The 12,512-nt window shown below is 40.0% G+C and overlaps 2 protein-coding genes across 2 annotated transcripts; both read left to right on the forward strand.

Moving 5' to 3' along the window:
• The first annotated feature begins 4,794 nt into the window (after positions 1-4,794).
• Positions 4,795-5,367, forward strand: LOC135092601 (zinc finger BED domain-containing protein 5-like). The gene has a single exon (XM_063991206.1). The coding sequence runs from the start codon at positions 4,795-4,797 to the stop codon at positions 5,365-5,367; it is 573 nt and encodes a 190-aa protein (XP_063847276.1).
• Positions 5,368-8,598: 3,231 nt separating this feature from the next.
• LOC135092591 (uncharacterized) lies at positions 8,599-11,450 on the forward strand. The gene is made up of 3 exons (XM_063991201.1): positions 8,599-8,668; positions 10,147-10,376; positions 10,729-11,450. Exons 2-3 carry the CDS (start codon positions 10,367-10,369, stop codon positions 11,055-11,057), a joined length of 339 nt encoding a protein of 112 aa, XP_063847271.1. The 5' UTR covers positions 8,599-8,668; positions 10,147-10,366; the 3' UTR covers positions 11,058-11,450.
• Positions 11,451-12,512: the final 1,062 nt, after the last annotated feature.

Genomic DNA, 12,512 nt, shown 5'->3' on the forward strand with positions numbered 1-12,512 from the left:
TGTCTTCTATCACTATTTTCATGCTAACTGCTCTTCTGATCTTACTAACTACATGCCTCCCTTCCTCCCGCGGCCTCGCTGCACGAAACTCTTCTTTCTCTCATCCCTGTTCTGTCCACCTCTAATGCAAGAGTTAACCAGCATTCTCAATTATTCATCCCTTTCTCTGGTAAACTCTGGAACTCCCTGCCTGCTTCTGTATTTTCACCTTCCCATGACTTGAATTCTGTTGTTTGGAAGCTTAATATCATCTTTAAGAGGAAGGGTTAACTCATAATGCCCATCCTTCAGCAGATGTACTCCTTCTTTCATCTTACTCACAAACCTTTTATCTTCATATGATAATGGAGTGTCACCTGACTTTCCATCACCGAAGTCAAATTCAAACATATCCCTCACATGAGAAGGATTAATCATCTCTGGTTTTAGTAGGAACCACTAAGAAATTAATGCTCTTTTCTTCATTAATTTCTACTTCTTGTGTCACTGTTCTGCAGACTACCACTGTATCCTCCACTGGACTTGTATGAGGAGAGATTCTATCAATGATCCCCCAACCTAGCTCTGTCCTACATGCATAGGGATGCTTCTTACTATCACCTGCTATTTGCTCTTCTGCCATAATGGCTTTTGCACAATCAAGAACAATGAGGAGTCCTATGTCAACATTTGGGTCATATTTCATTAGTTTGTCAGAGATCGCCTTCAAGTGGGGCCAGTTACAAGCAGTCTTGGGCCTTGGCATCTGACTTTATCTAGCTGAAATGTTTTCTGTTGAATATGCTGAAGGGATTGATATTTCCACTTCTTCATTATAACCTCTCACTTTAAGTCCATGAACTTTATAGAAACAGTGATTTGTTTTCCACTTATTGTGTGAATATTAAGTGACATTGGTGGGCTGCTGACTTCCAATTTATCCAGAGTACTTTCCTTGATGAATGAAGCATCAGACTGCTCATCCAGCAGTCCATGCACTAAAATTTTATTCTCTTCATTATTAACATGATGTAACCATACAGGAACTGTCATGGTGTGCATGTCATATGTCACTGATTCTATCAATTTGACCTTATTTGCTACTACTACTGTGGATTTGTTATCACTTTTAGGCTGAGTTGCTTGTTCTGGCACCCTTTGGCTCTCAGTTCTCGTCATGTCACCATTGTGAAGAGCTGTGGGATGGTATCTCTGACATACTTTACATAATTTCCTTTTTCTACAATTTTTCCCTTTGTGACCCATTTTTAAATACCCTGTACATAACCATCTTTCTTTAGCAAATGTGTACCTGGTATTACTATCAAGTTTGGCAAATTCCTTGCAATCATCTAAGTCATGATCCTTTGTACAGTAGTGACAGAACTGTCCTTTCCTTTCCTGCTCCCAGGGATATTGTTTGTTGGCTTGTACATTCACTTTACTTTGCAATGAACACATTGGTTTTTCTTCAATTGATATAGCCATGAAAGTTCTGCTCCCTCTATTCTTTGTCATGGTGTTTGATTCCCTTGGTTTCCATTTGGCTGCTTGTTTCAGTTTTGTTCCAGTTATTTACTTCCCTATTTACTGAATCCCAGGAAACAAAGGGATTGCTTGCTCCTTTCGCTTCCTTCTGGATAAATTTACATAACATTTCAAAGGGTGTTTGGTGCTCATCATCACTACTAGGAATGCTGCTGTTACTGTTAGTGTCGAGATATGTCATCACTTGTTTTCTCCAGTCATGAACCATATGATCAGGGAGTTTTGTTAGTACCTTTCTCTGCTCCCTGGGGTCGTCCAGAAGTTACAAGTGAGAAGAGTGTTTTATTGCAGCTAGACAGCACTTCAAAAAATCCAAGAGTACTGTTAAGGCCAGACCATTATGCTTAGAGACTGGTGGCCAATTCATTAACTTTCTTGTGTAAGCATCAGCTATGACACTTTTGTTTCCAAATCTCTCCCTAAAAATTTTCTTTGCCTGCCCATAGTCAGCATCAGTTAAGGTACATTAACATTTTAATAGCATCCTTTGCTTCACCAGTTGTATACTTGTTTAAGTAGGCGATTCTATCAATATTACTAGAAGTTCTAGATTCTACATAAGTTTCAATGTTTATTTGTCTAATATTTTTATTTGTCTAATTTCTTGTATTTGTCTAATCTTTGTAGCTGCACCAGCAGGTCTTCATTAGCTCTTAGGTAATCCATTTTACTGATCGCACACATCATCGTAGGTTCGAGGAAAGGCAGCTCTCTCTCTCTCTCTCTCTCTCTCTCTCTCTCTCTCTCTCTCTCTCTCTCTCTCTCTCTCTCTCTCTCTCTCTCTCTCTCTCTCTCTCTCTCTCTCTCTCTCTCTCTCTCTCTCTCTCTCTCTCTCTCACATTTATTGATGAGGTAGGCATGACTGTAACAAATGCGAACAAGTTCTTAGTCTAAATTTCCTATAAAATAACATTATGTACTGATATGAAACTTTCAACATATTACAGTATTCATTAACAATACATGCAATCAACTTGGCAATATGACAATCAATTTTTACTACAAAATTAAAAGTATTTACCTCGGTTACCTTTCTGCTCATCTTTGTCTGAGCGCAACTTGGCCGTGAATGACCAGTGTTCCCAGATTTGTCCCGAAATTATCGTACACACCCATAAAAATTATCGTATTTTGTGCTAGATTATCATACACCAAGATTCACCTATTTTTTCTCAGTTCTGCAAAATATCACAAAATATACCATTGGAACACTAGACACCAATAAGTTTTTTGTTAGGCATTTGATATAAGTTCTGAGAAGCCTTGCATGTTACGAGACGCTATCATATACTCACCATTTTGTAGGTCAATGGCTGAGTCACCGTGGATTTTTGGAGAGTTTGGGTCACTTTCTACACCAGTTAGATATAGCCCTTGGGAAGTGATGCTCCTTATCATGCTCCTGGATGGCTGGGATGAGGTGCAGTTACGGTTTCCTTTGCTTGTTACAGATTGTTTTGCTAAAAAAAAAATGTCTCTTACTGATTCTGTTTTGAGTTTGTTTCTGTCTTCAGTTCTCATTCTGTTTATGTCCCAAAAACATCTTTTGCAATCTGCATTTACATGGGGCAATGAAAGGCATGCTAGCGCAAAGGCAGACACTCACTTGCACTTAGAGCATCGCTCACTATCCAGAATCAGCCTTATCTCACCCCAAAACAAATCAGGAGCTTTATCTTTTATTTTTCCATTTCCTTCCCCCCACTCATCATGTTTTCTGGGAGATCTTCAAACTCAAGCTTCCTCCATTCGTCATCCAGTTGCTGCAGTGTGGCATAATCTCCACCAATTATGTGTGGAAGATGAACTGCCTGAGTAACCAGACTAGATTCGTTTACTTCTTTCTTACCCAGGACGTAGGCTGCCTCCAAGATAGACAGTATTGAGAGAACTGGGTCCTCAAAATCAAGTCTCTTCTTGATCTGTTCTGCAGCTGTGACAAGGAAAGATCTGCATCTCTTCTGGAATTCAGTCATTTCGTCTCTATCCTTATACAGATCAAGAGTACTCGTTACTCTTTCAGGCACCGAAGCTCCTAAGTACACCTGTTTCAGCATATTCCATTCACGCTCATTTCTTGGTTCATTATTACCGAGCGGTTGCTTCATCACACTGTCTCTCTTCATGAACGTCAACAGTATATTCTTGTACAGACTACAAACTTGACTATGACGTGCATTTATCACAACTCTTTCACTTTGAAAATGAAGGTTAAAGTGGGTGAATCTGGGCAACACTGATTCAAGGAAGCAATAATATAGTCTAACAAAAGGAATATGCAATAGTTCATAAGCATTCTTTAGTGCGTGTGAATAGCTCTTACTCTGCTGATTGTGTAAGTCTGTGAAAAAGAGCTGCAGAGCACCCCATTGTTCCAGCATCCTCTTGATGACAGCACTGTAGGAGAGCCATCTACACACACACACACACACACACACACACACACACATAAAAAGAAAATCCATAATCACACATAGGATAACAACAACAAAGAAACAATAAAACAACAGAAATAAGTAAAAAAAACATCCCCTTTTAATGATTTACAGGGAACCACCACCACCACCACCACCACCACCAGCACCAGCACATACAGCAGGGGTTCTCAAAGTGGTCAATATCGATCCTCAGGGGTTGATGGGACCATCCAAGGGGTCAATGAATAATTAGGGTGTTAAAAGGGGGTCAATGAATAACCAAGAAGGTCAAAAGTGGGTCAATGAATAACCAGGGGGTTAAAGGGGGTCAATGAATAATCAGTGGGTCAAAATGGGGTCAATGAATAATTAGGGGGTCAAAAGGAGGTCAATGAATAACCAAGGGATCGAAGAATATTTACTGCTGGGGTCTAAGGGACCGTTGAAACCTCTCATTAGAAATTCTCAAAAATAATTTGCAAAAATCTGAAGAATACCAGACATAATTATTACTATTATTTTTAATTATAATAATTTCTTGAATTCAAACAATAGGTCAAATTGTCAGTGAATCTTCAGAAATTTCAGCAGTGCTGGCAACACTACCTTCAACCAATCCCTACCCCTCATTGTGTCTCGCAGCTCTACTGTCTGTACTAGGATCTGTACACAATGCATTCTTGTCTCTGTCCCGTACTGAGCCAGTGAACGTATCCCCCCTCCCCACCCCACCCCGCCTATGTCTCTCTCGCTGTCTCGCACTCATTAGTTCAGCGCACGCTCAGCTCCCGTAAGTGTGGTCCGCGAACTGATTATTGTGACACATTGAAAACTGTGTGTAACAAGCACAATGGCTGTCGTTGCTGCTAAGAAGAAATGCCGTCAGTGTTCTCAGAAATATTTGAAATATGGATTCATTACTTCATTAACCAATGACACCATGCCATTGTGTCACTTGTGTGAAAAGACTTTCAGTAATGATGCCATGAAGCCTGCAAAGATGAAGCACCACCTTGAAACGGTTCACTGTGATAAGAAAAACAAAGACCTTGAAAGAAAACTGAAAGAAAGAACTGAAAGAAAACTCAAAAGACGATCAAATATCAAGACTTTTTTCAAAGCACCCGTCAGTGGTGATACTGAAGGAGGTTTAAGAGCTTCATATAACATCTCCCTCATGAAAGCAAAGAAAGGAAAGGCACACACTATTGGTGAGGGTATCATAATCCCAGCTATTAAAGTTATAGAAAGTGTTATGAAGAAAAATTCTCACTCTGTTCTTAAAGATTTGCCATTAAGTAACAGTACAGTGCAAAGAAGAATTGATGAAGTGAGTGACTGTGAATGGCTGGGAATGGATGGGAGAGGAGTGGCTGTGAATAGCTGGAAAAGGAGTGGCTGTGAATGGCTGGGAAAGGAGTAGCTGGGAATAGCTGGGAGAGGAGTGGCTTGGAAAGGGGTGGCTAGGAATGGCTGGGCGAGGAGTGGCTGGCAATGGCAGGGAGAGGCTGGGATGGGAGTGGCTAGGAATGGTTGGGGGAAAAGTGACTGTGAATGGCAGGGAAAGGAGTGGCTGGGAATGGCTGGAAAAGGAGAGGCTAAAAATGGCTGTGAGAAGAGTGACTGGAAGTGGCTGGGAGAGGAGCCATTCCTTTCCAAGCCATTCCTATAACCACTCCTCTCCCACCCATTCCTAGCCACTCCTCTCCCAGTCATTCCCAGCCATTCCATTCCCAACCACTCCTCCCCCAGCCATTCCCAGACACAGCCCTCCCAGCCATTACCAGCCATTCCTCTCTCAACCATTAACAGTTACTCCTCTCCCAGCCAATTCCAGACACTCCCCTAGCAGCCATTCCCAGCCATTCCTCTCCCAGTCTCTCCCAGCTACTTCTCCCTCAGCCATTCCCAGCAACTCCTTCCCTAGTCATTCCCAGCCACTCCTTTCCCAGCCACTTCTCTCCCAGCCACTAATCTGTCAGTCATTCCCAGCTACTCATCCCCCAGTCATTCCCAGCCATTCCTTTCCCAGCCACTTCTCTCCCAGCCACTCCTCCGCCAGCCATTCCCAGACACTGTCCTCCCAACCGTTACCAGCCATTCCTCTCCCAACCATTACCAGATACTCCTCTCGCAGCCAATTCCAGACACTCCCCTAACAGCCATTCCCAGCCACTCCTCTCCCAGCCATTCCTAACCAATGCCCTCACAGTCTCTCCCATCCCCATCTCCCCCAGCCATTTCCACCCACTGCCCTCCCTGCCTCTCAAAGCCACTCCTACCCCGGACACACAAAGGTGATCCTGCCCATCAATTTTCAACCACACCCCTCCCACCCTCTCCCAGCCATACAAAGCCATTCACAGCCACTTTTCTCCCAGCCTCTTCTCCCACAACCATTACCAGGCTCTCCCAGCCATTCCCAGCCTCTCCTAGCCACTCCCAGCTTCTCTCCCAGCTATTCCAGTAGTGCATGGAATGCTGGATGAGCAGTCTGATGCATCATTCATCAAGGAAAGTACTCTGGATAAATTGGAAGTCAGCAGCCCACCAATGTCACTTAATATTCACACAATAAGTGGAAAACAAATCACTGATTCTCTTAATGTTCATGGAGAAGTGAGTGAGAGGTTATAATGAAGAAGTGGATATATCAATCCCTTCAGCATATTCAACAGAAAACATTTCAGCTAGATAAAGTCAGATGCCAAGGTCCAAGACTGCTTGTAACTGGCCCCACTTGAAGGCGATCTCTGACAAACTAATGACATATGACCCAAATGTTGACATAGGACTACTCATTGTTCTTGATTGTGCAGAAGCCATTATGGCAGAAGAGCAAATAGCAGGCGATAGTAAGAAGCATCCCTATGCATGTAGGACAGAGCTAGGTTGGGGGATCATTGATAGAATCTCTCCTCATACAAGTCCAGTGGAGGATACAGTGGTAGTCTGCAGAACAGTGACACAAGAAGTAGAAATTAATGAAGAAAAGAGCATTAATTTCTTAGTGGTTCCTACTAAAACCAGAGATGATTAATCCTTCTCATGTGAGGGATATGTTTGAATTTGACTTCGGTGATGGAAAGTCAGGTGACACTCCATTATCATATGAAAATAAAAGGTTTGTGAGTAAGATGAAAGAAGGAGTACATCTGCTGAAGGATGGGCATTATGAGTTAACTCTTCCTCTTAAAGATGATAATATCAAGCTTCCAAACAACAGAATTCAAGTCATGGGAAGGTGAAAATACAGAAGCAGGCAGGGAGTTCCAGAGTTTACCAGAGAAAGGGATGAATAATTGAGAATGCTGGTTAACTCTTGCATTCGAGGTGGACAGAACAGGGATGAGAGAAAGAAGAGTTTCGTGCAGCGAGGCCGCGGGAGGAAGGGAGGCATGTAGTTAGTAAGATCAGAAGAGCAATTAGCATGAAAATAGTGGTAGAAGACAGCTAAAGATGCAACATTACAGCAATGAGAGAGAGGCTGAAGACAGTCAGCAAGAGGAGAGGAGTTGATGAGATGAAAAGCTTTTGATTTTACCCTGTCTAGAAGAGTGGTATGAGTGAAACCCTCCCAGATATGTGAAGCATACTCCATACATGGACGGATAAGGCCCTTGTACAGAGTTAGCAGCTGGGGGAGTGAGTAAAACGGAGGGAGACGTATCAGAATGCATAACTTCATAGAGGCTGTTTTAGCTAGAGATGAGATGTGAAGTTTCCAGTTCAGATTACAAGTAAAGGATGTTCAGTGTACAAGAGGGCGACAGTTGAGTGTCGTTGATGAAGAGGGGATAGTTGTCTGGAAAGTTGTGTCAAGTTGATAGATGAAGGAATTAAAATTTTGAGGCATTGAACAATATCAGGTTTGCTCTGACCCATTCAGAAATTTTAGAAAGATCAGAAGTCAGGCGTTCTGTTGTTTTCCTAATCAATAAACAACTGGTAGTTATATATATATATATATATATATATATATATATATATATATATATATATATATATATATATATATATATATATATATATATATATATATATATATATATATATATATATATATATATATATATTTATTTATTTATTCATATATATATAGTGATCCAAAAAGCCATTTATGTCCTGGTACTTTTATTGCCATTATTTTTGCTTTATATATATATATATATATATATATATATATATATATATATATATATATATATATATATATATATATATATATATATATATATATATTTATTTATTCATATATATATAGTGATCCAAAAAGCCATTTATGTCCTGGTACTTTTATTGCCATTATTTTTGCTTTATATATATATATATATATATATATATATATATATATATATATATATATATATATATATATATATATATATATATATATATATATATATATATATATATATATATATATATATATATATGTAACACATGGTGTTTGATGGTGGTCACTATACAAATTATTTCTGTATATTGCTCGTTTCATATTTGTTTGTTTCATAGTATTTGCTCGTTTCATATGATAACTACCTAGGAATAATGAGTGTTAATGAGTGTTTCATTTGTGTATGAATCCCTCGAGCGGTAAACCGAGGGAAGGTAGCTCAGGGAGGAAGGTAAAGCCGGCAGTCTATCTGTGGTATAGCAGCCGCACACACCTTATCGGATTTAAACCTGTGGATTTATTTCCTTCCTGTGAGCGCCAGAGATTGGTGAGTGTTTCTCTATTATATTTGTGATAGGTTTAGGAATATATCAGGAAAGTGTAGTACTTTGTTGCTTGTTATTCTCTCCTGTTGTATTTACTTTACGTTACACCCAGAACTGTTACATATATGTTGTGTTTTTTGTGATATTTCAACGTAAATTGTCATAGTTAAGTAATCAAAAATTCATGTGAGATTTATGTGACCCAGAACTGTCTTTACACCGTAAGGATAGTCACCATAGCTTGTTAGCTAGTAGTTTATTTATCATGTATTTGTTAATTTATTTTTCTTTTTTTTGACACGTGTGCATAGTGATTTCAATGTGTTGCTCTAATGCCTTCATGTGGACTTTGTAATGTTACTTATGTTAATTTTGTATTGCATAGAGATTAATTAAGGGTCCTTCTCCAGTTGGACCGTTCACCCTCACGTTCACCCTCACATTCACTCTTACGTTCACCATATGGGACAAGTAAACACACACAAGAATCAATGAGTGTCAATAATCTGGCGTAATAATATACCAAGAAGAAATACACTTGTCTAACGCCCCTGAGTGGGTGTTACAATATATATTATATGTATATGTATGTATGCATATTAGGGTGATCCAAAAAGCCATTTATGTTCTGGTACTTAATTATTGTCATTATTTTTGTGTGATTTCTTAAGGGAATCGCAGTGAAATGACGGTAACGAAATTATTGAAACGACCATAACGGCATTTATTATTTTTTGTGGGAAAAACTGAAATGGTATTTGACAAAATTTATGCTGATTTTCAAAGCTTAAACCTTCATCTACAACCTCCATTTAAAATATTTTGATTTTTTCTTATAATCTCACTAAGTTTTGCACGACTGCAACGTCCTCTTTAACAATTAATATCAAGAACAGCAATGAATACAGAATGTTCTGGATAGTCTCATTATCCTCTTTAGCCATTAGTACTATCTTGGTAAAAATCACATCATGTTAACTACTTCTAGAGATATAGGTAAGAGTACACCCGTAAGTTACCTCCGAGCGAAACGACCGTAATGGTAGAATGACGATTGCTTTGTTTGCCTTGCTGTGTTTGCCTTGTTGTGTTTGCCTTGCTGTGTCTGCCTGGTTGTGTTTGCCTGTTTGGTGTTTGCCTGTTTTGTTTGTGTTTGCCTGGTTGTCTTCATCTAGATCTGGAGTGTGTTTTGATGCTTTCATTTCACTATTTTTCACTTACGGAGTATTGTCATCTGGCAGCAAATTAGCACAACATCATAACCACATCTTCACTTAAGTCATTCCAGATGTCTGTAGTTCAGTGGGGGCAGCTGTGTTTCTTGATGTCACCAGAACACACCATCCCTTTCCAGTCACTACCTCCTGCAGTTACCCTTCATCTCTTCCTTTATACACCACCACCACCACCTACACCACCTCCTTCTGCAGTTACTCCTTGATCCCTTTCTCATAAGCACCACCTTCACCCCCTCCTGCAGGCACTGGGTGGGCCTGGCACTGCTCCTCCAGCTGGAGTGTTCCTTGCGGTGCCTCTTTGCGTGGGCCAATAAGGTGCCTTCGCAGGTGATCACTGCCCAACACACGGCTCTCTACACTACCCTCGACCATGCCCTTGCTGCTCCTGTGACAGTAGGAAGAGCAGGAGGCGCAGAAGGAGGAGGAGAGGTGGAAATTGAAGAAAGAAGAGAAGAAAGTGGAATGACTGAAGGTATGTTTCAAGCTGTGGCTTTTCCGGTATTGTGGTGGCATTGGTATAACACTAGTAGTAGTAGTAGTAGTAATAGTAGTAGTAAGCAGAAGAGGAGGAGGGGGAGGAGGTTGTGAGATTAAAAATTAACAGGAGAGATGAAAAAAAAAGTAATTTATGTATCCATATAGCAAGATGGCAAATAATGATGAAATAATAATAATAATATTAATAATAATAATAATAATAGTAATAATAATAATAATGATATTTATTATTATTATTATTATTATTATTATTTTTACTACTACTACTATTATTATTATTACTATTGTTATTATCATCGTCATAATCATACGTCAATCCCAAATAGGAACAAGAAAAGACGATGCTGATGAAACAGAAGAGGCAGAAATAAAGGACGATAAACACAAAAAGAAGATAGCGTTTGAGAGTTCCAATAAGGGTATGGAAAGTATAAAACATCCTATTCTTCCTCATCCACCTCTCCTCTCATCCACTCGCCTATCGCAGGAGACAGAAAATGCATTACAGGTTCTTAGAAGGTGGATAAGTGGATACAGGAGTCACTACCACCCTACTTCTCTCCTCCACGAGGCCCTCCTCTCCTCCACCTCCCTCTTGGGCGGGTGGAAGGAGTGGAAGAGAGTGGAGAGAAGCGAGATGGATTATGTGGAGTAGGAGAAACAGGTGGAGGTGTTGGTGGAAGAGATGGATAGACTGTGTGAGAGAGCGGAAGAGGTGAAAGGCAGGAGTAATGTGGAAGTGGGAGATAGGAAGGGGAAAAAAGGAAGAACTGATAAATAGGTGAATAGTGACAATGGAGTAGAAAAGAAGGGAAATGAAGGAAGTGAAAGGACAGAAAACGATGAAGATAAACCCAAAATAAGAGAAAATCTAAGTTACCCACCTCTTTCACGCACGCACACCACCCTCCCATTAACAAAAACCACGGAATTCATAGCAAAAATCCATAATATAACCTTCCAAGTCCTTCACCGACTCAAATCTGAGCTGGAAATGGTCTCAGTATTGAGAAGAATGACCACTAACATCAACGCCAGCCTCAGGAACACACAGGATAGTCTCTCCTTCAAACACACGCAGTTTAGAGAAAAGAAAAAAATGAGGTCTAGACGAAGGGAGACTTAATAAAGACAACTCAACGCGGTGCCTGTGGTGGTGTGGACTTGCTACCGCTTACTCCAGGCTGTTTATATGGTTCTTCTGTCTTTCCAAGATGTTCCAGAGATGAAGAGGGATAGTTTTTCCAGTCTCATGCGGGTCCTGAAGGGTGTACTCAAAGCTATGGAGAATTTAGCGTCACAAACAGATCCTTAGATGAATCGTTGGGACGAGGCTGTTTGTATATCAAGGGAGAATGTTGCCTTTGTCTTGAAGCATTTTGGGTGAGGTGCTTCTGTCCCCGGCTCTGTTATATGATTCTTTAAGCTTGTTTTACTTTCTGACTCGCCTTAGTTAAGTTTACCTGTACGTGTCTGTAAAGAGCAGGGTTTTTTTTATTATTATTTTATTTATTTATTTATTTTTATTTTTATTTTTTTTTTTTGTCTCAGTTGAAAATGTTCAATTTATTTTGAAGTATTTAAGGTGTGGTGCTTATGTTCCTCACTGTCATTTTTTTTTTTTTCAAGCTTGTTTTCTTTCCTGAGTTAAGTTTGTTTAAATTTAGAGGTGCGTGTCTGCGTGAATAGCGGTTTTTCTGCCTATCAATGGAGAATGTTGCCTTTACCATGAGGTATTTGGGGCGTGGTGCTTGTGTCCTCAGATGTTTCATGATTTTAAGCTTGTTTTACTTCCTATCTCAGTTTTGTTAACTTTGCCTGTCCGTGGCTGTGTGAAATGCAGTTTCCTTTCGTGAATCCTGATGTGTCTGTCTTTACTTTGAGACATTTGGGGCGTGGTGCTTGTTTCCCCAGCTGTTTCGTGGTTTTATGCTTGTTTTCCTTCCTGACTCGCTGTAGTTAAGCTGTGCGTGTCTGGCCCGCATTCAGCTCTCTCAACACAACTATTTTTAAAAGCCACATAAATAATTAGCCGGGTTCTCTTAATGATAATGTAGAAATCTTGTTAATCTATCACTAGAACCATAACTACATCTTTAAAAACCCGTGT

This window comes from Scylla paramamosain, chromosome 40 (genome assembly GCF_035594125.1).
Source record: "Scylla paramamosain isolate STU-SP2022 chromosome 40, ASM3559412v1, whole genome shotgun sequence".
NCBI lineage: Eukaryota > Metazoa > Arthropoda > Malacostraca > Decapoda > Portunidae > Scylla > Scylla paramamosain.

Excerpts from the sequence above, each read along its gene's own strand:
- LOC135092601 (XM_063991206.1), top strand. The coding sequence starts at position 4,795 with ATGGCTGTCGTTGCTGCTAAGAAGAAATGCCGTCAGTGTTCTCAGAAA.